The following is a 23,381-nucleotide window of genomic DNA, read 5'->3' on the forward strand; positions in this document are numbered from 1 at the left end:
CTGTGTGAATAACATAAAACACTTCATCTCTGTATTTTCTGTCCTTGTGTGCTCCGCATCGCGATTCGCGGGTCAAAGAAAATGGCAACGGTGCGAAAAGTTTTTATTTTTTTATTTAAGAATGATTGAACATTACAAAAATGTAAATCCAGATACACAACATATAATAGAAATCTTAAACTTTAGAACAACGTTTTAGATGAGAAAAATAAAATATAAATAAAATAACCACATAACCACATAGGGAGACGGTGTGACAAGTTTCAGCCCGTTTAGGCGCGCAAAGTACGTAAATGTCCCGGATGTAACACCTTCTTCTTGTTTAATGGCGAATAACTCCTTAAGAGCATTATCGCCACCTATTGTACTGGAAGTCAAAATAAACTTACATAGGTGATGGGTCTGAAATTTGAGGGGGAAAAAACTTATGGATGATTCAACACCAGAGCTTTAACTCTACTGATTTTACTTTTATATGGTATGTGTACATGAGTTACAGAGACATTTTATTTTGTGTGTGTTCATTAAATAAAAAAATATTGTGTGTGCGTGTGTGTGTGTGTGTGTGTGTGTATATATATACATCAGATTTTAATTTATTATATATATAATAAATTAAAATCTGATGTACAATTAGTAAATTAAGTTTAATTTACTGTAATTACAAAATTTGGAGTATAATGAAATGTGGTGTGGGCAGGTATGGTAACCCGAATTTGTGTTCTGCATTAATCCCATCCAAGTGCAAACACAGTTAAAAAACTTAATGGCTGGCTTAATGGCTTCTTTATGTACAGCAGTGGTGCTATATAGCACCTCAACCTCCCCAAAGAACCGCTGAAGAAGCATTGAAGAACCATTTTTTTTTTTTAGAGTGTATAATAATAATGTTTGTTCTTTTATCTCGTCACTGGTGTTATCAATTTTTAAAAATAGTATTCTGAAAATACAAAAAGTTCAAGGTCAAAGGTCAGAGGAAAAAGAAGCTGGTTATTATTTTTCCATCACATTGGGGAAAAAAATGTCTTAATTTACTTTTCAATTTAATGGCAATAATGTATTGTTAATAATGTTTGTTTTAAAATGCAGTTGATAGCATTTTATTCATGTTTTATGAGAATTTGCTACTTTCTGTATTTGTGAAATAAAATAAAATATAAAATAAAACAGTGAAGTTGTCCTATATGAATATCCTATATCCTATAATAGTCCTATAAGATAAGGCCAAGATGTTAAAATACTTTTATGGTAAAAAAAAAAAAAAGAATAGTTTAACATAAGCCAGTAACAAACATTATATAATTGTAACACAATATAACAGTAAAAATGATAACATATGAAAACATTGTTGTATTAATCAACAATGTAGCTACATAAACACAAATGTACAAAATAATAATAATAATAATTTAAATAATTTTTACCAAAAAGTACATTATTTAAATTTAAATTCTTCTTCTTCGTCTTATTAATAGTAGTAGTAGTAGTAGTATGTGAAATCAAATAGCCTACATTTAAATAAAACAGATATATAGTGTTTATTTCTGACTAATATCACGTTTCATTCATCACTGTTCTATTCTATTCTACTGTTTGATTAATAAACAGGAAGTTCGCGCAGTAGTTTTCAACACATTTAAACTGACTCTGTGTCTTTAAATACATGAGACACTCCGGCTGGAGGAAATGGAAGATGAGGAGTTGAATAGGAGTTTCATTTTCTCCGTCTAGTAACCTTGGACTTGAAAGAACAATGAACAAAACAGAGGCTGATCCCACAGAAATGTACGTTTCGAGAGTAAATATATAGTAATGTTGTGAAAACATCTAACTTTGCTGAATTTAATGATCTTTGTTTGGCTGCTGACTGTAAGGCACACCTTGCGTGGCATTGCTAAGATTATGCATCGAAGCGTTCACGAAAAGTTACATTAGCTACTACTGCAAACTCTAGGTTGGTAGGCTAGACAGTTTTTATCCTATTATTCAAATGTGCTAATTGAGAAAAACATAGTACCTTACGAAAATTAACCATGGTTTTATTATAGTAAAGGTGTAATAACCACGTTTTTGGGCGTTTTGATACCATTTGTATTCAGTTTTACTACAAACATGGTTAAACTACAGTTAGTGTAGCAAAACCATGTTTAATGTGTGGTTACCATGGTTTAACTACTGAAACCATGTTTTTGGTTTTTATTTGTAGTAAAACCATGATTCATTTTTGAAAGGGAAGTTGACCTCGGAAAGTTTAAGGGGGACCTTTAGACTTCCTCCAAAAACACCTCAGCTATAGAACACACTGCATGCTGTATGTAAATACCTTAAAATAGAGCATAAATAATTGCTAATGTAATTGTGTATATAATGTTACCATTGACAAGCTGTCTTTAGGCAACTGGGATAAGCTGTCAGTCTCTCTTTCCTGCTGTACACTTCATGTCGTAAACTGTAGCTTTTCTTCATCAGCTCTAACAGCTTTTTTACATAAATAGAGATTTTATTTCTCCCCAAGCCATAAGAAAACAAAGTAATTAAATAAACACCCAGTTGAGACAACATCACAAAGTGAAAGTAAAAGTTAGTTTACGGAGGTAATTTGTGCAGATATGAGTAATAAAAGTTTGCTGTTTTATTAAAGGAACTATATACAGTTATTTTCACTACTGTAAAATCGTAGTGTAGCCATATGGGTTTTCCTACAAACAGTTTAAAAACTTTTCTTTCATTTGAATTCCTTATTTTGATGCCAGTAAGAGACACTAAGTAACCACAGCTTGTGTTTTGGCAGGAACTACATGACAATAGTAAATGTCAGTAAGGAGAGGATGGGGTAACATGTAAAGATAATTATAACTTAGAAAACAGATTTTATTTCACCCTGTCAAGAATTTCCAGTATGGTTACTCAGCTTTGTTGGCCTTACTGAACAGTAACAGCGTTAATTCTTGCTCCAGAATGGATAAAGAAACCCTCACCACTGAGAGTGAAGAGACGATAGAGGACCAAGAGAACTATGGAGAAGGCGACACAGTAGATGCAAAACCTGACCGCAAAGGGAGATTTATGCTTTTTGGCAGGTGAGACTATTTTCTAACTTAATTTCTATCAGCCTATCCATTCATTAATGCAATGATATCAACCACAACTATTGACCTAACCTGTTATTCAGGTGAGAAAAAAAAAAAAAAAGTTTTATTTTTTTCTCTTTTGTGACAGTAGTTCAGTGAATTATTTAGTTTTTGTTTAGTTAATTATTTATAATTTACTGTAGGAAAGTACAGCTTCAGATGTTAAATTCCATGTCATACACTAGGTGGCGCCACAGTTCTCTTTGTAAATGACAAGGCCAACAAGCTGTAAGGCTTGCATCATATGTAGGCTATTTGAATGTGTTTGAATGTGTTTTGAGATGTCCAGAATAACTTTTCAGATCTCTTCAGTATGAATCCACCTGCATATTTAGAATTATACTAGTTTCTCTGCAATTAAAAAAAAAAAAAAAAAAACTTATGTGAAGATATTGTACATTTGGTGACATTTTATTTGGCACTTTTGAGTGTACTTGCACTGTAACAGGCCTAATATGTAAGTATGATAGTGTGTTTGTCAGTAGAGGTGTGCTCTTGTCCTGCGTGACCCTGGTTGAGGGGTTTGAATAGGCCTTTGGAAAGCTCTGGGGGGTGGCGTGTGTGCTGACTCAGGTAGCGTGCGCCGCCCCAGCCCAGCAGAGCCACCACTCCGCTCTTTATAGAGTATAGAGCATGCCGGGATCCTAGCACACACAACACCACACCACAGCACAAGGAAAAAATCCACCCAAAAGAGCCTAAAATCTGGGAAAGATTCGGCAGATCTAGAGGGAAGAGCAACACGTTTCAATGCAGAGTGGCGTAGCATTTAAAGAAGAGCCCAGGTAGGAGAGCGCTCTGATGGGATAGGAGGTAGTAGGGGGGAGTTGGGGGGGTTGCTGCCCCACATCACATGGGACACCTGTGATTCGCTCCACTGTTCATGTGTGTGAGAGAGGGTGTATAGGCAGGAACCCATTGTTGTGGTTGGGTAACGTGATGACTAGGCTCTTCTGGAATACTGGCACATATTGTACATCCATGTGGCCAACTAATCTGGATGGATCCTTTGGAAATTTCACAATGGGGATATGAGACGTCTGTGAGAATTTTCCCTCAGGCATGTGGAATATTATGTTTGGGACACCGTGAAGTTTTAGAGCAACTGATATTATGATCGATAAGGGGATTTAATTGTCTTCATGACGCCGGATATCCCGGTTAGCTGCCATTTTCGATTCTCTGACTGGCATGGGTTGTATTTTGTTTGATTGTTCTTCTACTTACAGATGAGCTTATTTATTATTTTGTCTCTTAGAACACACTATGTTCTTATAAATATATATTAGGTGATGTACATGATGGATGAAGGACTCTAATAGATTGGTTGACTGTCTGTCTCTGTCTCTCAGTAAGAAGAAGGATGGCAAGTTGCAGGAAAAAGAGCAATCTTCTGAAAGCTATTACAGGATTGTTTCACCAACATTCCAGTATAAGATGAGCCACCAGCGCGTTGGCAAGTGCATCATCATCAACAACAAGAACTTTGAAGAAACGACAGGTAAGTCTTCATCTCCATGTAATGCTATGTTGACCAATCAATACTGATTTAGCACACCCAGTAAAAACAGTTGAATTTATTGTATTTTGTAGTTTATTAGGGCAATAATTTTAATAATAATATTAAACAATTTTATGTTATATATTATAGACCCAACTGTTTTTATGAGCTTCTGCCTAATAGTTTAGATCTAATTCATTATTGGTAAATAGTTAAAAAAAAAAGAAGATCCATCATTCAACATTGATATAAAAGTCTTTTTTTAATGAAAATATTGTTTTATTGATTAATAATTTGTGAAAATTGTGATCTTTGTCCAGGATAAAACCAGATTTGCTCATCTATATAATGATGTAAAAGTAAAAAACAACAACAAAACATAAAAATGCTTTAGTATTCCGAAGTGAAGGGTCAAAAAAGATATTTAGAACAAAATTAAACCTTTACCATAGTTTCTGCAATAACAACACAGACACTAATGTGACTGTTGTTAAAAGTTTTATGAAAAATAGAACTTGAATGTTGAGTCATTTTAAGTTACTGGGTTGATGCTCTGTTGTACTAATGCTGCTTACTTTGTGATCTGTGTTTAAGGGATGAATGTACGCAATGGCACAGATCGTGATGCTGGAGAGCTGTTCAAGTGCTTTAAAAACTTGGGCTTTGAAGTTTTCATCTACAATGACCAGACCTGCAGGAACATGGAGCGGCTACTTAAAGAAGGTGAGTGGCCAAAATATGTATCTGTACCCAAGATCAACAAAATGCCACACCCAGTTTTTAAATTAGGCTTACATAACTCTGCTGGGAAATTTTATGAAACATTTGAAATGAAAATGTGAGTGTCATATATCAGTAATGCCAGAAAACAAATCTAAAAACCTGTCACGGAACTTTTGTGGAATGTGGTTGGGCTGCCTGATTGCTGGAAGATTGCATCATAACAATGTTGTTTTGAATGGTGTTCTGTTCTAAAAACGAGTGAACTACCTGTCCACTGACTATATAGGCATCTGCTTTTTAACGCAATATAACCACTTTGACTTGTATAAGGCATTAAGCTAACTGCATCATGAGCATACATTATTAGCATGAAAATACACAAATATTAGCTAATATTATAATTTTAATAGCACCAATAAAATGTTTTTTAGCTATGCTTTTCAATATTGAATCAAATGTTCAGTATAATCACTTAGCTTGTTGCAATATAGAGCCTTTTTTAATTCAGTTTTTTCTTGGATATTAAGTAGTTCATCTTAGAACAAGATTTTTGTAGATTTATGTAATTATCTTTTTAGTTGTGCTGACTTAATTTTGTCAAACGTTTTGTATAATATAAATTTATATTAAATCTTTCTGCTGCCCTCTACTGTTAGTGGCCTAAATTACATGCGTGTTATTAAAAGTGTTTGCAAACCCAGTTTATCCAAACTAAGATAACTAAAATTGGAAGTGTGAAAAAGTTTTCTTTTTCTTCTCTCACGTATTTTGTCTGTACGTGTTTCAGTCTCAGAAGAGGACCACAGCGATAGCTCCTGCTTCGCCTGCATCTTGCTGAGCCACGGCGAGGAGGGCATGATTTACGGCACGGACGGAGCAATGCCCATCAAGAGCATGACCTCGCTCTTCAAAGGAGACATGTGCAAGAGCCTCGTGGGCAAGCCCAAGCTCTTTTTCATCCAGGTAAGAGGAGCAGGTCCACAGGAGGATTTGGGGAGGAGAGAGGAGGATGAGGAAGAAGTGATGGAGGAGAAAATGGAGCACCTACATACAACGGTGTCTATTGTTTTAATGCTATTTCAGTCGCACCATACCCGGAGTTACCCTACCTTTTTTGAAGTGTACTTTAAGTGGATATTGACATGGTCGTGCGTTTTTACTGGCAGGCTTGTCGGGGTTCAGAGTTTGATGATGGTGTACAAACAGACTCAGGACCGCCCAATGACACGATAGAGACAGATGCCAATCCAAGACACAAGATTCCGGTAGAGGCAGACTTCCTGTTTGCTTATTCAACTGTGCCAGGTATTTTCTTACTCTTAATTACAGAATGTGGAATGCAGGAAATTTAGTCTCAAGGAGTTCTACGGAAAACACATCTTTTTTTTTTGTTGTTGTCTTCTAGAGCTGCATGCAATAAACATACAGCATTCCTTATAGTCCAATTCATGAATAAATGACTCAAGTTCTTTTTAACAAGTTTTATAAGTGAGTCCAAAACATATAGCTTGACCAGTCTAGTCTCATTCATGAACAGATGACTTTTATGATTCATTCAAAAAGAATCACAAACTCAATGTATATATTACTTATGCATTACTGTTCAAAGGTTTAGGGTCAGTAAGAAAAAGAACAGTATGTATGGAAGTGTATTTTTGCCAGACTTTTCTTTTTTCTCTTTCTTATCTCTGCGAGTTTATGTCTTACAATTCGGAAAATTCTGAGATTACATTTCACAATTCCGTCTTTTCCTCTGAATTCTGAGTTTATATCTCACAGTTCTGTTTTTTTCCCCAGCATGGAATGAAGCCTTCTACACACTGCACAATTTTAGCAATCCTATAAGATCATTACAAATCACACTGTATGACATGGATCTAATAAACTTGGGTACGACATGTATGCAGACTGTATGATAATGACCCCTAGTGACTCATAGGCTACGATGCAAGTCACTATTGAAGAATAAAATGTCATTAGCATGCACTAGTGGTAAACAAAAAGAGCATGACGAAGCAGTTTGCCAGTTGTACTTCTTATGTTTGCTGAAAAAAAGAGGATCTGTGAAAGAGGAAGTTAAAAGAGATTGAGGTAGACAGTTTTAAGTTTTAGCGCTGTGTCATGTTGATAAACATGACATTTCATGTTGCATTTTTATTGGCTGGTCAGCAAACATAGGTCTTAGCATCAAACACACCTTGCGATGATCATGCTGAATTTCTGACACTGTCAGGCTATCTTTGTCGCAATACTGTGACAACGGCGGTCTTTGAACCTCTCTCACTGTATGACATAGGACCACCGTTTCCGAAGAAATCGCCATGATTGTTTCACGATGCCAATCTTTTGTCTGGGACAGCCGAAAATCGTGCCGTATGTAGAAGGCTTTAAACAAAAGATAATTGCCGTTTTACCCCCCAGTTCAGACTATTTTGTGCAAATTTAGAATTTATATCTCACAATTTCTATTTCGAATAAATGCTGTTCTTTTAAAAGAAATCTCTCCGTCAAAGAAATCTCACAGTATACACAAAATATTAAGCAGCAAACCTGATTTTCCGACATTAAAAAAGTCTTACTGAAAACATCTTACATAACAATCTTCCTTTATGCTACTTCTTTGTAATAATTATATACAATGCTATTTCTACTTAACAGTTTTTGTATTGTTATATTGATTATTGTATCTGTCAATTAGCAATTGAACTGCATAGTTTGGGCCCTATTTAATTCATATGTTTGTAATGTACAGTACCAAGTTAACAGTTTCACTAGGTGAAAGAGAATGTATATCATATGCAAGCAAAATGGACAATACCCAGATGAATCAGATTTGAATAAATTTAAATCATATCAAGAGGTTGTGAATCAGAAAACCAGTTGAAATATTGTGATATCATATGACACACAGTTGTACTGTAATGTAACATTCTTACACATTTGTTCTCATAGGTTACTACTCGTGGAGGAATCCAGGCCGAGGCTCCTGGTTTGTCCAGGCCCTCTGTAATGTTCTTAATGAGTTTGGCAAACAACTTGAGATCATGCAGATCCTCACACGGGTCAACTACATGGTGGCCACCAACTTCGAGTCCTGGTCAGAGGACCCCCGTTTTAGCGAGAAGAAACAGATACCTTGTGTGGTGTCCATGTTGACTAAAGAGATCTACTTCAACTGATCTGAGCAGACCATCTTCACATGCTGTGCTCCGTCTGCCTTTTCACAGAACGCACATTTTCTTGCCAAGGACTTTATAGTAGCACACTTTTAATTTGTTATCTTTTAACAGTAAATATTAACCAAATTGTTAACCTTTTTTGTCATTGATCTGCCATAAGGAGGGAAACCTCAGTCTAATACTTGAGCAGAATATTTTTACATAAATGTAAGCAGCATTTTTAAACGGTGCACATTTCAGCATGGCAGGCAGGAAAGACACATCAGGTGTACAAAGACTGACCACTGATTGACTGAACGACTGACTTCACTCGACCAAGCGGTCACAACATTCAGGGATGATCCCAGCTGGAAGTTTGTGTGTGAACGCAATTTTTTTTTTTACGTTATGCTGGGCATATAGACACCAAAACGGTCTTCCTTTGTGCTACTTCCTGTTCAAATCCACTACTTTTTCAGTGAATGTTCTACTTCAACTTTCTCAGAGTATTCCAGGGAATAGTAATGTCACATATTATCTGATCTTTGTCCACTGGCAGTGTCAAATATCCATGTTGCTTTGCCAACTTTGAAAGTTCTCTGCCACTTTTACTTTACTAGATAAAACCCTTTATTGATCCTAATAAAAATATTTGTAAAAAAAAAAAAAAAAAAATAGTGCATGGAAAAGACATCTAATACCACACAAAACCTTTGCTGTTGTTCTGTTTTTAGGGTGCTAGCAACTCAAGCATAAATTCTAAGCAAATAAATGGCCATTTGTAACATTTTGGTTTGGTTTGGTTTGGTTATTCCAGAATGCTCTTCAGAGGAGGTCAAAGAAAGGGCATGAATGGAAATGGAGTGGCAAATAGTGAAGTAATGCTGACACCCGCACGGTTTTAAAAGCTTTTCATTCATGCCTCACTGGTTAGTTTGTGTTCACTGAAAAACTGAAATCAGATCAGCATTCATTCTGTGTATTTTGAGCATACTGTAGCTTCATGCAGTATTTACTGATGTTTTGTACTGAATCCGTCTATAATCTACAGAGGCAGCTATTGTTTTACTGGTGACCATTTTAACCATTTATCACCCATCTGACCAAATGTGCTGTTTCAAACTTGATGGAAGTTTCTGATGTTTTCAGAGCTTGTTGTCCTTGGTTTTGTCCAACAGTTTTTAATTTCCTTTCCGGTTCTTTCTGTATTTATCATTCTCATTGTTAATCCAGATCACACACTGAATCTGCCAGCCTGTGCACCGTCTGACCACCACAAATTAAAGGCCCTTTTTTCTTTATGCATGGATTATTAGTTATGAAGTGCTCCAACTATACTGTAGGAAGTGCTAGCTCCACTTGTTTTGAAATGGAAAACAATTTTAATTTTTTATTTTATTGCACATTGTTTTAAAATTTAAATGCTTTATGGTGATAATAGGAATGTTAATTAATTTTTATTAAATTTTTTTGCACAAATGCCCTGAAATTTGTTTTACATTATGTCAACATTACATTGTATAAAGTTGGGCAGATTTTTGTTTAAATTACTTTAATTCAAATGAATGCCTTTGTAAGCCTTATTTTATTGTATTAAAAGACTTTATTGAAATCTGTCTTTTTTTATTACTATTTCAAAGTAGTTACACACTACTGTTCAGAAGTTTAAATGTTTTTGAAAACATACAATTTTAAATAACTGTTTTATATTTAAAAATGTAATTCATCCCTGTGATGGCAAAACTTTAAGCAGCCATTATTCCAGTTATCAATGTCACATGATCCTACAGAAATCATTCTGATATGCTGATTTGTTGCTCAAGAATTTCTTAATATCTTTATGGAAACCGTGATAAATTTTAATTGGGACTTATGAACAGAACGTTAAAAACAGCATTCTTTTGAAATAGAAACTTGTGTAACATTATGAATATCTTTATCTTCACTTTTAATCAATTTAATGCGTCTTTACTGAATAAATGAATTAGACTCCAACCCTCATCGGTTTCCATCACAAGATGGGGGCAGATTTCGAGGCATCGCAAATAAGCAGTGGTTTCCTGTTGGTCTCCTGATTGTCGTGACCAGGACAGACAACCTGGTAGAGTGAGTTTGTGAAGGTTCCTGCACAAAAACTGTACAGGGGCGTCATGGTGTCAGCCCCCAAGAAACAGACCAAACCTCCGTCTGAGCTGGAGAAGATGCCAATGCGCTGAAAAGTTCTCCCACTTACATGGGTGAGCTCATGGGGAATACCATTGTGCCAGGCCGTATAGTTGCCATTGAAATATTCGATGCACCAGGATGTTGGGCCCCGGCCCAACCAGCAGTCCTCCTCTCGGCCCTTCCTAGGGATGTTTGGGTATGTGAGTCCTAGTTCCCAGTATGTCTTACCAGTAACCTGCACCTCCCAGTAGTTGCGAATATCCGTGAAGCCCTTCCTGCTAATCACATTCAGAGTGGTGTCAAATCGAGAGGAGTTTTCAGAAACCTCCTGCCAGGTATCGGTGTAAGTGACTGAGTCGCCCTCAGGGGAAATAATAAGCTTTGGGTGAGCAGAGTCAGGATCCAGAACAACTTCTTGGGCGTCTGAGAAATGGAAAGTGCCAAAGGCATCGTAAAATTAGAAACTATATTTAGAAACAAGATCCTTGAAAGAGATATAAGGAAAAGACAGCATGTGTTAGGAAATTTTTGAACGTGCTTATAGGCTGTACATACTAAAAGCGCTAGAGTAATTTTCATGTAGAAATGTGTAGACCCTCACAGCTTTGGAAGAGTTTCTTGGTGACAGGAACCTGAGAGCGTATGAACAGCAGCAGGTTGATGGTTAAGCCGAGCAGCTGTTCATTCTTAAACTCATCCATCTGAATTAACTCTGGATCTGTATTCTTCAGAGTCTCTATTATCCTATAAACAAGCAAAAATACAGTGTGTGAAAAAAAAATATTAATGCTGCACAAGCAGGAAGGACTGTTGTGCGGAAACTTCAGATCGCATGCTTGATTAAATGCTTGGCGGTTTACTAATCTATTTTTCCCGTCTCACAAATGAAAACATTCATCGTCATAACACGTAAACCACTTAAATGAAAAAAAAAACGAATTCCCAAAACTGCAACACTACTTACCTTTCCTCCATCTCCGACATCTGTAAGTAAAAGAAATGGAGAAATCATGGTTTAAAAAAGTGAGCTATTTATAGAACATTTCCACACTGCAAATACAATTTCATATAATTGTGCAGCTGCATTAATTTTTCAATGCAAGGGATTTTCAAACTGAGATATACAAAAAAAATGAAAATAAATTATTTCACAAAATTATTTTTAAGGCCAATATAAAATAGTTATATATATATATATATATATATATATTATTTGTATTTATTTTTTTTACATTTTTATCAAATTTATATTGTTATTCTGCTTTCTGCTTTGTAACAGTATGAAAAACATAGTTTTGTGGGGAGGGGGGGAGGGGGAAATCAGTTCATCCATTGCTTCCATACAAATATAATACAAAAGCTAATTATTTAACTATCTATTCAATATCATACTTAATATTTTATTAAACTATATAAATGGGTTTTACATCCAAAAATTATATATAGTACACTGCCATCCAAAAGTTTGGGGTCTCTCTGTGCTCACCAAGGCTGCATTTATTTGATCAAAAATAAACATTATCCTTCAGAAAAATATGTTGATTTGCTGCCCAATTAATATTTCTTATTATTGTCAATATTGAAAATGGGCGAGCTGCTGTCAGTCCTCTGTCATGTGTGTCTTGTGTTCCCACCTCTTGTGTCCTTATTTGGTCTTGTTCCTGTCCTTGTTCAGTGTGATTATTAGTTAAGTCTTGTCCAGCTGTGTTTAGTCATTATCAGTAATTGTCATGTGTATTTAGTTCCTGCCTGTTTAGTTAGTTTTGGTCTGGTCTACTCGTTATCCCCGGTGTTCCTGTGTGTTTGCCTTGCCTTGCCTTGCCTTGCCTTGCCTTGCCTTGCCTGGCCTTGCCTGGCCTGGCCTGGCCTGGCCTGGCCTGGCCTGGCCTGGCCTGGCCTGTTTTGGATTCATTAAAGACTGGATTTTGAGTTATCCTCGTTCCTCCCTGCTGTCTGCACCGTGACAGCTGCTTAATATTTTGGTGGAAACCATGTTTAAATTTCTCTTTTAGAATTGTTTGATGAATAGAAAGATCAAATGAGCAGCATTTATTTGACATAGAAATAGTTTGTAACAATGTAAAAGTGTTCACTGTCACTTTTGATCAGTTTAATGCATGATTGCTGAATAAAAGTATTCATCTCTTTTTAAAAAATTAAGGTTTTTAAAATTAAGCTCTAAACTTGGGGATTGGTGCTCATGAAGACAACATGGTTCAAACCTTCAAGCATTCTATTACTACCTCAGCTATACAGTATTACCATCTGAAAACTACTACAGGACACTGTTCTGGTCTAAAAATGCACCTTCTCTTGAACCTGACATTGATCTTTCTCCGCCTGTGCAGACAGTTCAGTGAGCTGCCGATCGATTTCTTGCGTGAGGTGGTAGCACGTCTCAATACGGTCCTCAACAGTTCTCTCCATGGCCTCTGTCTCAGTATCCAACTGGCTCAGTGTAATTCTCAGATCCTCATCCAAAACCCTCTTCATGTCATCGTATTTTTTCTTAATCTTCTCTTTTTGAGCTGCAGCTTTGCTCTGTGGAATAATAAAGCATACTTAATCAGATACATCCGAGTCATCTGCCATATTTTAAGCATTGCATTTATTGTAATTTCAGACATTAATGCGAGTCTCACCAACTTACATTGACATCAGATTGTTTTGATGACAGCTTCTTCATTCGGAAAGCCAGAATGTCTCTTTGTCTCTTCAGGTGCTCCTGATGTTTTGTTGGGGTGTCCTTGAATGCGATATTTCAAAGGTCAAAAATTATTTTATCTGTCGCAAATGTCCATTATAACAAACAGAAATTCATTGAATAGTTACCTGAGTTTGTGTCCTCATCATTGACTCAACTCTAGTACCAGTTCTTCACTTAATTCGATTGGTTTGATTTTCTTCTCTTGTTCTTCCAGTCTTATCCTCCACTTGCAAATGAATAGCCTAAGCCCCAAACTTCAAGCTTTATACTGTACGGTTAAGATGCCAAGGATGGAGGAGGGGTGACAGTCCATCTGTTGCTCCTGTGCCCTGAGAAGTATTCGAGTTGAACAACTAGGGTCCGTAAATCTGGCTGAAGGACTGAAGGAGCTGTACTGGGCCTGCTGTAGTCTGAGTGCATTGTGTCCAAAAAGAGAGAGGAAGCAGCACTTGTAGCCAAAGAAAGCCTCTATTTATATCACACTCTCACATGGAAGACTTTTAAAAGCTTTGTGTCGCAACACCTAATATTTCGATGTTTAAATCAAGGTGACCAGTTTAACGGTTGAGGAAAAATTTGACAGGGTTTTCATCTACAGACCTGTCTGCATGTGCCGCAACTGGGACGAATTCCAAATAGTTCAGAAACACTTATGGAGCAGGTAGCACTAGTTATAGGCTTTAGCCATGACCCTGTTAGCCCTTGTAATGACTGATACAAATTCTATGAATGGCGTGCGAGTGGGAATGCTTGGATTGAGGCCTGTGCCAAACCACCTGCAGCTGCTGCCTGTCTTTCTATAGCCCTACCCGACTACCCCGACACATCACAGGCAATTTCCCGTCACAGTGCCACTGAGCAACAATTATTCAGCCTCGAGCCATATGATGAGCAGGCGTGCGTAGGAACTGACGCAAGCCGGTGATGTCTCGTTGATTGATGCAGTGCATTTTAAACATGGCTGAAATTAGGGCAGGGGTTTTTACACTAAGCAGGTGGAAGGTTACCCAGTTTCTTTGAAGACGACTTGGGGAATGTAGCAGATTTGGTTTTCATTCTTGCATAAATAATGCAAATGAAACTGACACTTCTGTTCATAGATGTGTGAAACTAATTATATACTAACATCTTGATTATAACATGCACCTCATGCTGTCATTAAGCTGAAAATGTACAATGACTTTACAATTTTTTTTTGCATGCATGAACACGCAGAAAACTTGCAGAAAGTGGAGAACACTCCACAAATAATGCGAAGAGTACAAATGCAAACACCACTTTGACAAGCATCTTTTAATATTGCATTGCTTTTTTCCATCTGCTACAGTGGGGCAAAAAAGTATTTAGTCAGCCACCAATTGTGCAAGTTCTCCCACTTAAAAAGATGAGAGGCCTGTAATTTTCATCATAGGTATACCTCAACTATGAGAGACAAAATGAGAAAAAAAAAATCCAGAAAATCACATTGTAGGATTTTTAAAGAATTTATTTGCAAATTATGGTGGAAAATAAGTATTTGGTCAATAACAAAATATCTTCTCAATACTTTGTTATATACCCTTTGTTGGCAATGACAGAGGTCAAACGTTTTCTGTAAGTCTTCACACACTGTTGCTGGTATTTTGGCCCATTCCTCCATGCAGATCTCCTCTAGAGCAGTAATGTTTTGGGGCTGTCGCTGGGCAACACAGACTTTCAACTCCTCAAAGATTTTCGATGGGGTTGAGATCTGGAGACTGGCTAGGCCACTCCAGGACCTTGAAATGCTTCTTACGAAGCCACTCTTCGTTGCCAGGCGGTGTGTTTGGGATCATTGTCATGCTGAAAGACCCAGCCACGTTTCATCTTCAATGCCCTTGCTGATGGAAGGAGGTTTTCACTCAAAATCTCACGATACATGGCCCCATTCATTCTTTCGTTTACGGATCAGTCGTCCTGGTCCCTTTGCAGAAAAACAGCCCCAAAGCATGATGTTTCCACCCCATGCTTCACAGTAGGTATGGTGTTCTTTGGATGCAACTCAGCATTCTTTCTCCTCCAAACACGACAAGTTGAGTTTTTACCAAAAGTTCTATTTTGGTTTCATCTGACCATATGACATTCTCCCAATCCTCTTCTGGATCATCCAAATGCTCTCTAGCAAACTTCAGACGTGCTCAGACATGTACCGGCTTAAGCAGGGGGACACGTCTGGCACTGCAGGATTTGAGGCCTTTGTTACTTTGGTCCCAGCTCTCTGCAGGTCATTCACTAGGTCCCCCCGTGTGGTTCTGGGATTTTTGCACACAGTTCTTGTGATCATTTTGACCCCACGGGTGAGATCTTGCGTGGAGCCCCAGATCGAGGAGATTATCAGTGGTCTTGTATGTCTTCCATTTTCTAATAATTGCTCCCACAGTTGATTTCTTCACACCAAGCTGCTTACCTATTGCAGATTCAGTCTTCCCAGCCTGGTGCAGGTCTACAATTTAGTTTCTCGTGTCCTTTGACAGCTCTTTGGTCTTGGTCATGGTGGAGTTTGGAGTTGGACTGTTTGAGGTTGTGGACAGGTGTCTATTATACTGATAACGAGTTCAAACAAATGCCATTAATACAGGTAACGAGTGGAGGACAGAGGAGCCTCTTAAAGAAGAAGTTACAGGTCTGTGAGAGCCAGAAATCTTGCTTGTTTGTAGGTGACCAAATACTTATTTTACCGAGGAATTTACCAATTAATTCTTTAATAATCCTACAATGTGATTTTCTGGATTTTTTTTCTCATTTTGTCTCTCATAGTTGAGGTATACCTATGATGAAAATTACAGGCCTCTCTCATCTTTTTAAGTGGGAGAACTTGCACAATTGGTGGCTGACTAAATACTTTTTTGCCCCACTGTATATGTCTCGCATTTTCAATGGCAAACACACGTTCTGTGTAAACAGTCCTAAGCAGCTTTTCTCGCAATAAGCAGATTTCTGGTGTGCATGTGAATGGAAATTGTGAGGAAATGTAAAAAAAAAAAAAAAAAAAAAGCTTTTCGAAGAGTTTATTTTATTTATTTATTTTTTGCATTAAATCAAATCAGAATATGTAATTTGTCATTTTTAACTTTTTAATTTTCTCCAATCCAAGTCCTTGTACTTTTATATGGAGTAATTTGGAAAGTGTGTAACATCTTCAATAATATTTTTGTGATTTTACAATTTTATCGTTGTGATTATTATAATTTTTTTTTATTCCTTGTTTTTATTGTTGTGATTATTATTTTTTTAAATGACTATTTCACTTCCTTTTATGTAAACACTTTGAATTATCACTTTGTATGAAATGTGCTATATAAATAAACTTGCCTTGCCAATAAGACTTTATTTCAGTTCAATATTTATTAACATGTTTATTTACCCAAAAAGCGAAACTCTATCCACCTTATTTTTCAATGCAGAAGTAAGCTGTTTTCTGTGAACGTGCAAGACTCCCGGTTCATTCATTAATAACCAGAAGAATAACAACATGCAGTAAATGGTAAAACTGTTTGTCTTTCCAAACAGTGTGTTCATAATTAAGATAATACATTAAAATAGCATGGTAAATTTGCAATATTAAGCAAGCAGCAAAACAAGCTGTTTTAAAACAATTGTACAGCTAAAAATTACTGGAAGCGTATAACACCGGAAGACAAACCTATAAAATTTACAAATGACCACACCCACTCTTACGGGAAAAATAAGGTGGACAGCTCTATCAAAACATCGCACTGTTTGTTTGAGATTCCCGACTAGCTCCACACATCAGCTTTGGCTCAACCAATGGCGTAAGTTCAGGGTGGGGCTTTCTGTTTTTATAACCAATGGCAGATGGGAGGAGTTCAGTTCAGTGGTGGCAGAAATGGCTTCACCTTCAATGTCAGACTACTTTATAAGTCTGGAATTGCATCTGTGGCAACATGCAACAATGTATGTTGTATTACAGGATAATATAGTCTCACATTATTTGTATAGTGAGTACAAAAAGTAGGTTTAAACTTAAGTACTTCTTGACAAGTTTTTCTTGTTCGAGTACATACTGTATGTCTCAAATCACCGCCTTCCTTGTGACATCACTTCTAAGGTTTTTCATTTATCATGTAAACTTCCTCATACATTTTAATCACATTTTGTGTTCTTACTGACAGGGAACAACTGTATCAGGTACAGAAACCATATTTTTCAGTCAAAAAAATAATATTACAATTATACTTTTTTAATTAAAACAGCATACATTATCTGTATAAATTTAAATGCTGCATCAGAAAGGTGAAATTAAAGAAATTGTGCAGCCTGATTTACGTTATGTATGACAGCGTCAGTGATAGCAAGTTACATCTTATTTATTAACATACCATTTAAGTAAATATTTCAAACACAACTACATTTAGGTTGGTTGTCAATGTGAGGAACTGTTTTCTGCCCTTTTTTTCTTGCTTGTGCTGCTCACAATACTATATATTATTAAACTAACACACAAGTATATTTCTGAAGAATGATAATATTTTAAACAAATGTGCATCTTGTGAACAGATCATACTATGTGCACCCAGTGTAATTGTACCATTTAAGAACACCTTGATTTTCAAGATGTTGGCACTTCATTCTTTATGCTGAAGTAACCACAGCTTATTCTGTCTCAGGCTCACACTGATAGCATCCCATTACTCACCACTACCGAACAAAAATGGCAGGTGTGTTCTTTTAAAGCTCTTTGATCTGTATTATTACAACTAACATGTTGCTTTGTTTAAAATAGATTCTATGTCTCTGCAGATAATAACTATGTCTTTTACATACATGGAGCCGAGGAACAAATGTGTTCTGGATACCTTTACAAATCTCCCCCGGAAAATCAGTTCAAGTCTCAGGTATGTTTCTCTGGAAGAGAAGAACAGGTGACTATACCAGTACACTGGTGAGAATCACTTTGCTAATTTGTCTCACTCTGTATTTGTTTCCCTTCTCTTTTTTTTTTTTTTGCAGAAATCCTGGAAAAGGAGGTTTTTTGTTCTTCTAAAGTACAGAGACAACATATGCCAACTTAAGTACTACAAAAATGAAGAGAAGAACAAACCACTGGGAGACATTGACTTGTCTAAGTATGTCCAATATTTTCACTCTGCACTGTTTAGAAGTAATTGGACTTCCTGTACCATATCATTAAAGCCTGTCTGTCAACTGCCTAACAACCTCCCACAGTACCTTATCAACACATTATCTTATCCATTCAACATCATAATTTGTCTTGACAAATTTTTCTTGTACAATATGTATTGCACAGTGAGACTACAGAAGAAATCATCTGTTTTTCCGTCTGCCCTTTAGGGTCACATACATGTTCTTGCACCCCGAGATGCACACAATGTGGAAATGGATTCATAACAATTTCAGATGTTCTTCTTCATGTGTAATGTTTATTAGAGTACCAGAGAGAGACTACTTCCTTATAGGAGAAAACAGGTTTGTCCTGAATGTTTTTGCTTTCTTTAGAGCAGTGATTTATTGTTCTTTTTTCTGGTATAAATTGAGTGGAAGTATTTTATAAATATGCATATAAAAATAAATTAGAAATGAATTACAGAAAGTCTCTAAAACATGTAATATAACATATTTGTGCAGTTGGGAGATGGAAAAATGGTTCGCTGCTTTATATGACATCTTAAACATTCGTCCACACAGACTGATGGATCCCAAGGTAATGCTTTGACATTTCTGACTTAAAAACTGTCTCTCGTGCATTTTGTACACACGTGTGCATGGTATGCAAAATATTTCTTCAAGCTGAATCATCTGTATTAAACATCTGTCACACAGACATTTGGGTCAAAGAGACACATCAGTGAACCTCCGCGATCAGAAAATGACAATAACCAGGTACGTTTGCACATGGACCGGGCTGCTAAATATAGGTCTGGTTTATGTTGCCAACTGGTGTTACAGGTTTTATGATCTTTAATGCTGCCTATCTTTATTCTATTTATTGCCTAATGCAAAGTTTCCCAACTATTGTTCAGAATCATTTTTTTTTACTCACCCGAGGAGATTGACAGTTTAGTCCCAATTAACTGTGATTTACAACAATAATCAGCTCTTATAATTGCTCCATTAAACTTTTTTGCAACCCATACTGATTATATCAAACAGACTAAAACAATCTGCCTGTTGTCTGGAGAGAGAGAGAGAGAGAGAAACAGGCTTGCTAATTTTAGAAACATTGCTTGTTGTTTTTGTACTGGTTAACCCTTTGCTGTCTGGTTATTTTTGGACTTCATTTGTATCTGTGCAATAATGTAACAAGACAAGAAAATAATATCATCATCAATATTGTGCCAATGACAGAAAACTGAGTGGGGTCAAACAAAACATGTTACACATGAGCTGCCATTATCTGTGACCCATGAACCCATCTACGTTTCTCCGATAAAACTGAAGAGTATTAAGGTAGATATATGCAACCGACACAAAAGGAAGTACAAACTTATACACACAAGCATACTTTACTAATATTTTCACTCTCTTTTTGCTCATGGGAGACTGAACTAACAACAGAAATAAGTCATGAAGATGACGTCACAGATGACCTGTCAGAATGAATAACAACTCAGGCTTCATCTTCAACTCCAGCTACTACTGTCACAATAGACCAACAGTCCAAGTGATATGTTTAAATAAATCTTTATATGCTAATCATACATTTTTTTTCACTGAGTTAAGCACTAAAGCAAAGCAAAATGATTAACGTTTTCAAAATAAGATTCTATTGGACACCTCAGTTGAAAGTAGTAATGAGATTAACTGCAGAAGATGCATTAATTCACTGAGAGAAAACTTTACATCATTTAAAAAAATACATAAGCAAATGACCACAAGACAATTATTTCAGAACAGGCAGCTCATTTTTAAAACAAACAGAACAATACAGAAAATTGTGTGGCATATGTAAATATATATTTTAAAATGACAACATTTTGAAACAAATGTGTGTTCTTATAAACTGCTTTATGTGAAAAGTAATGAAAATAAAATTTAACTATGTCCTGTTTTAATGTGCACATTAAAACTATATGTTCTTTCAATGTCATTATTTTGACTTTTAATAAAAGATTTCTGGTATTGTTTTTTTTTGTTTTTTTTTACTTCAGTGTGTGTGTGTTCTCTATAGCATAGAGAGCATTTATATATATATATATATATATATATATATATCTCCTAAAATGACTGTTTTTAAAAAAAAAATTATTAAGTACATTACTTTCTTTGTGTATTTTATTCAGAGGTGGAAAGAGTACGAAAATATTTTACTCAAGTAAAAGTACCATTAAATTAATGAAATTTTACTTAAGTACAAGTAAAAGTACCAGTCTAAAAATCTACTCAAGTAAAAGTAAAAAGTAGCTCATTTAAAATTTACTCAAGAATAAAAATTATTTAGTTACTTTTTAACAGTGGGAGGGACGCAAAAATGGGATAGGCCAAGGGTCTCAAACTCAGTTCCTGGACAGTATAGATATAACCCTAATTAAACACATCTGATCCAGATAATCAAATCAATTAGGCTTATTTGAAAACTACATGGTATGTGTGTTGGAGCAGGGTTGGAACTAAACTCTGCAGGGCTGCGACCCTTCAGGAACTGAGTTTGACACCCCTGGGATAGGCCTATAAATCTCAAACTAGTTATTTTTAATTAAATGAATCAGTTATTTAGAATATTAAGACTGTCTTTCTGGCTAATTTGTGCAAAACCTTTTGCTAAACTGCCAAAGCTTCACTTTAACCACCAATGCAACAATGCAAGTATTTACCTTACCTCTACATGCATACGAAGGGTTGATGTCGAGATTTTATAAGCTGCTAGTTTGGTCTCCCTAGGCAAAAGCAACTTAATAGAGCATAAACATGGCCAGGGGTTCACTTAATTTCTTTCGAGTATAACTTCAGCCGAATACGACGGGGTTTGGTTTTCAGCTGGGTCTGCACCATTAACGCCTGTCTTGTCCGTCTGCATCTTTCTTCTGATTTTAGCGCCAGTTTGTTCTCCTCCTGCCCATTATTTACTGCAGTAGTTTCCAGGGAGCGATTTTGATTTCTTTTTTTTACTCAGTAATAAATGTTTTAAAATGTAGCGAAGTGTAATACTTCAAACAAAATAAACTTAAGTAAAAGTAAAATTAAAGATTTTAAAAATTAGAAGTACACCAAAAAGCTACTCAATTACAGTAACGCGAGTAAATGTAATCCGTTACTTTCCACCTCTGATTTTATTATATGTAGCATTTTGATTATAAAGGTTTCTTATGATAAATATTTGCTTTCAACATGTATTCCAATTTATCCTCAAAATCAGTTCATCTACAGAATTGATCTGTATCTGTGTATTCTGTACAAAGTACAGATCAGATAAATCAGTGCCATGTCAGAAGTGTTACGGGTTGTGTGGTTGTAGTTAAAATAAAAGTAATATAAATGATAGACGGGAGAACGAAACTGCATCAACTCACTTTCCCACTTTATTAACTTATAGAACGGACTGAGGACAGAAAACTGAGAAAACTGAGGACTTATAAAGGGCAGAGAACAAAAGAGCAAACAAGATAATGAAACTCAGGTAGGGACAATGAATAATAATTAACCAATGAGGAAAAAACCAAACCAAACAAGGACAGACGGGAACTCAGACAGGCAGACACGTGACAGTACCTCCCCCTCCCGGAAGGCGCGTCCCGCGCCATAACAGTACCAACTGGGAGGGGGGGTGGGCGCCCTGGACGCCGGTGCAGGACAGGGATACTGAGGAGTCATCCAGGGCGGAACAGGAGACCCTTAGAGACCATGGCGGATCTGGGGATTCCGGCGGCCATGGCGGGTCAGGGGACTCCGGCGGCCATGGCGGGTCAGGAGGCTTGGAAGGCCATGGCGGATCCAAGGACTCGGGAGGCCATGGCGGAGCAGGGAGCTCGGGAGGCCAGGGTGGAGCAGAGAGCTTGGGTGACCATGGTGGATCCGGGAGCTTGGGCGCCCAAGACGGAGCAGGGTTCACAGGGGAATAGCCCCCCCCCCCAAATTTTAAAGGTGAATTTAGGAGTTTTTTGTCTTTGCGTGGAACCTTGGGGGCGCTCTGGCAGTGCGGGCTCTTGGGGGCGCTCTGGCAGCGCGGACCTGGACGGAACCAGCGGAGACACTTGGGGGCGCTCTGGCAGCGCGGACTCTTGGGGGTGCTCTGGCAGCGCGGAGACAGGGAGGTACCTTCGTTGCGCATGGCACTGGAGGGGCGCTCTTGAAGCGCGGACTCTTGGATGCGCTCGGGCAGCGCGGAGCTAGGGAGGCGCCTTCGTGGCGCAGGCACAGGGGGACGCTCTCAAAGCGCGGACTCTTGGATGCCCTCTGGAAGCGCGGATTCTTGGGGACGCCATCGTGGCGCAGGCACAGGGGGGCGCTCTTGAAGTGCGGACTCTTGGATGCGCTCTGGCAGCGCGGAGCTAGGGAGGCGCCGTGGGCGCAGGCACAGGGGGACGCTCTCAAAGCGCGGACTCTTGGATGCGCTCTGGAAGCGCGGATTCTTGGGGACGCCATCGTGGCGCAGGCACAGGGGGGCGCTCTTGAAGTGCGGACTCTTGGATGCGCTCTGGCAGCGCGGAGCTAGGGAGGCGCCTTTCGTGGCGCAGGCACAGTGGGGAGCTCTTGAAGCGCGCATTCTTGGGGACGCCTTCGTGGCGCAGGCACTGGGAGGCGCTCTTGAAGCGCGGACTCTTGGATGCGCTCTGGCAGCGCGGAGCTAGGGAGGCACCTTCGTGGCGCAGGCACAGGGGGGCGCTCTTGAAGCGCGGAGCTGGACGGAACCAGCGGAGGCACAGACGAGCTGGACGGGACCAGCGGAGGCACAGGAGAGCTGGACGGGACCAGCGGAGGCACTGGAGAGCTGACCATACTCTCGGTCAGCGGCAGGTTTGCCATATTCCGTTTTGGCGGCGGGCTTGCCATATTCCGTT

General features: G+C 37.8%; 3 protein-coding genes across 15 annotated transcripts in view; 2 read left to right on the plus strand and 1 right to left on the minus strand.

The window, feature by feature from the left end:
* The first annotated feature begins 1,654 nt into the window (after nt 1-1,654).
* Nucleotides 1,655-10,125, plus strand: casp7 (caspase 7, apoptosis-related cysteine peptidase). Of its 2 annotated transcripts, none has more exons than XM_058794334.1 (7): nt 1,655-1,785; nt 2,958-3,080; nt 4,484-4,632; nt 5,227-5,355; nt 6,143-6,318; nt 6,522-6,660; nt 8,308-10,125. In XM_058794334.1, exons 1-7 carry the CDS (start codon nt 1,754-1,756, stop codon nt 8,532-8,534), a joined length of 975 nt encoding a protein of 324 aa, XP_058650317.1. In that variant the 5' UTR covers nt 1,655-1,753; the 3' UTR covers nt 8,535-10,125. The 2 variants fall into 2 exon arrangements, with proteins under 2 accessions (XP_058650317.1, XP_058650318.1); XM_058794335.1 differs by lacking the exon at nt 1,655-1,785 and adding an exon at nt 1,819-1,954.
* Nucleotides 10,126-10,255: 130 nt separating this feature from the next.
* Nucleotides 10,256-23,381, minus strand: part of si:ch211-28p3.4 (probable E3 ubiquitin-protein ligase TRIML1) — a 33,010-nt gene continuing 19,884 nt past the window's right edge. For 10 of the 12 annotated variants that reach the window (XM_058794648.1, XM_058794649.1, XM_058794644.1 and 7 more), the window contains 6 exons: nt 13,512-13,796; nt 13,330-13,425; nt 12,987-13,220; nt 11,644-11,663; nt 11,281-11,423; nt 10,256-11,102 (listed from right to left, as the gene is read on the minus strand). In XM_058794648.1, the coding sequence (XP_058650631.1) occupies nt 10,525-11,102; nt 11,281-11,423; nt 11,644-11,663; nt 12,987-13,220; nt 13,330-13,425; nt 13,512-13,532 (1,092 nt within the window). In that variant the 5' untranslated portion in view covers nt 13,533-13,796 and the 3' untranslated portion in view covers nt 10,256-10,524. Of the gene's footprint in view, nt 11,103-11,280; nt 11,424-11,643; nt 11,664-12,986; nt 13,221-13,329; nt 13,426-13,511; nt 14,696-23,381 lie in introns of those variants that run through there. The other 2 variants (XM_058794647.1, XM_058794652.1) reach the window with 2 other exon arrangements.
* On the plus strand, nt 17,531-20,468 carry plekhs1.4 (pleckstrin homology domain containing S1, tandem duplicate 4). The gene is made up of 9 exons (XM_058794653.1): nt 17,531-17,553; nt 18,033-18,083; nt 18,166-18,260; nt 18,376-18,491; nt 18,718-18,852; nt 19,012-19,087; nt 19,207-19,266; nt 19,732-19,833; nt 19,926-20,468. Exons 2-9 carry the CDS (start codon nt 18,077-18,079, stop codon nt 19,983-19,985), a joined length of 651 nt encoding a protein of 216 aa, XP_058650636.1. The 5' UTR covers nt 17,531-17,553; nt 18,033-18,076; the 3' UTR covers nt 19,986-20,468.

This window comes from Onychostoma macrolepis, chromosome 12, assembly GCF_012432095.1.
Source record: "Onychostoma macrolepis isolate SWU-2019 chromosome 12, ASM1243209v1, whole genome shotgun sequence".
Lineage (NCBI taxonomy): Eukaryota > Metazoa > Chordata > Actinopteri > Cypriniformes > Cyprinidae > Onychostoma > Onychostoma macrolepis.

What these genes read in the sequence shown, in the direction of transcription:
- plekhs1.4 (XM_058794653.1), top strand. An exon ending in TTCCTTATAGGAGAAAACAG is followed by an intron (nt 18,853 to 19,011) that starts GTTTGTCCTGAA and finishes ATATTTGTGCAG; the next exon opens with TTGGGAGATGGAAAAATGGT. An exon ending in ACAGACTGATGGATCCCAAG is followed by an intron (nt 19,088 to 19,206) that starts GTAATGCTTTGA and finishes TCTGTCACACAG; the next exon opens with ACATTTGGGTCAAAGAGACA.
- casp7 (XM_058794334.1), top strand. Translation starts at nt 1,754, where the DNA reads ATGAACAAAACAGAGGCTGATCCCACAGAAAT. An exon ending in GAACTTTGAAGAAACGACAG is followed by an intron (nt 4,633 to 5,226) that starts GTAAGTCTTCAT and finishes TCTGTGTTTAAG; the next exon opens with GGATGAATGTACGCAATGGC. An exon ending in CCAAGCTCTTTTTCATCCAG is followed by an intron (nt 6,319 to 6,521) that starts GTAAGAGGAGCA and finishes TTTTACTGGCAG; the next exon opens with GCTTGTCGGGGTTCAGAGTT.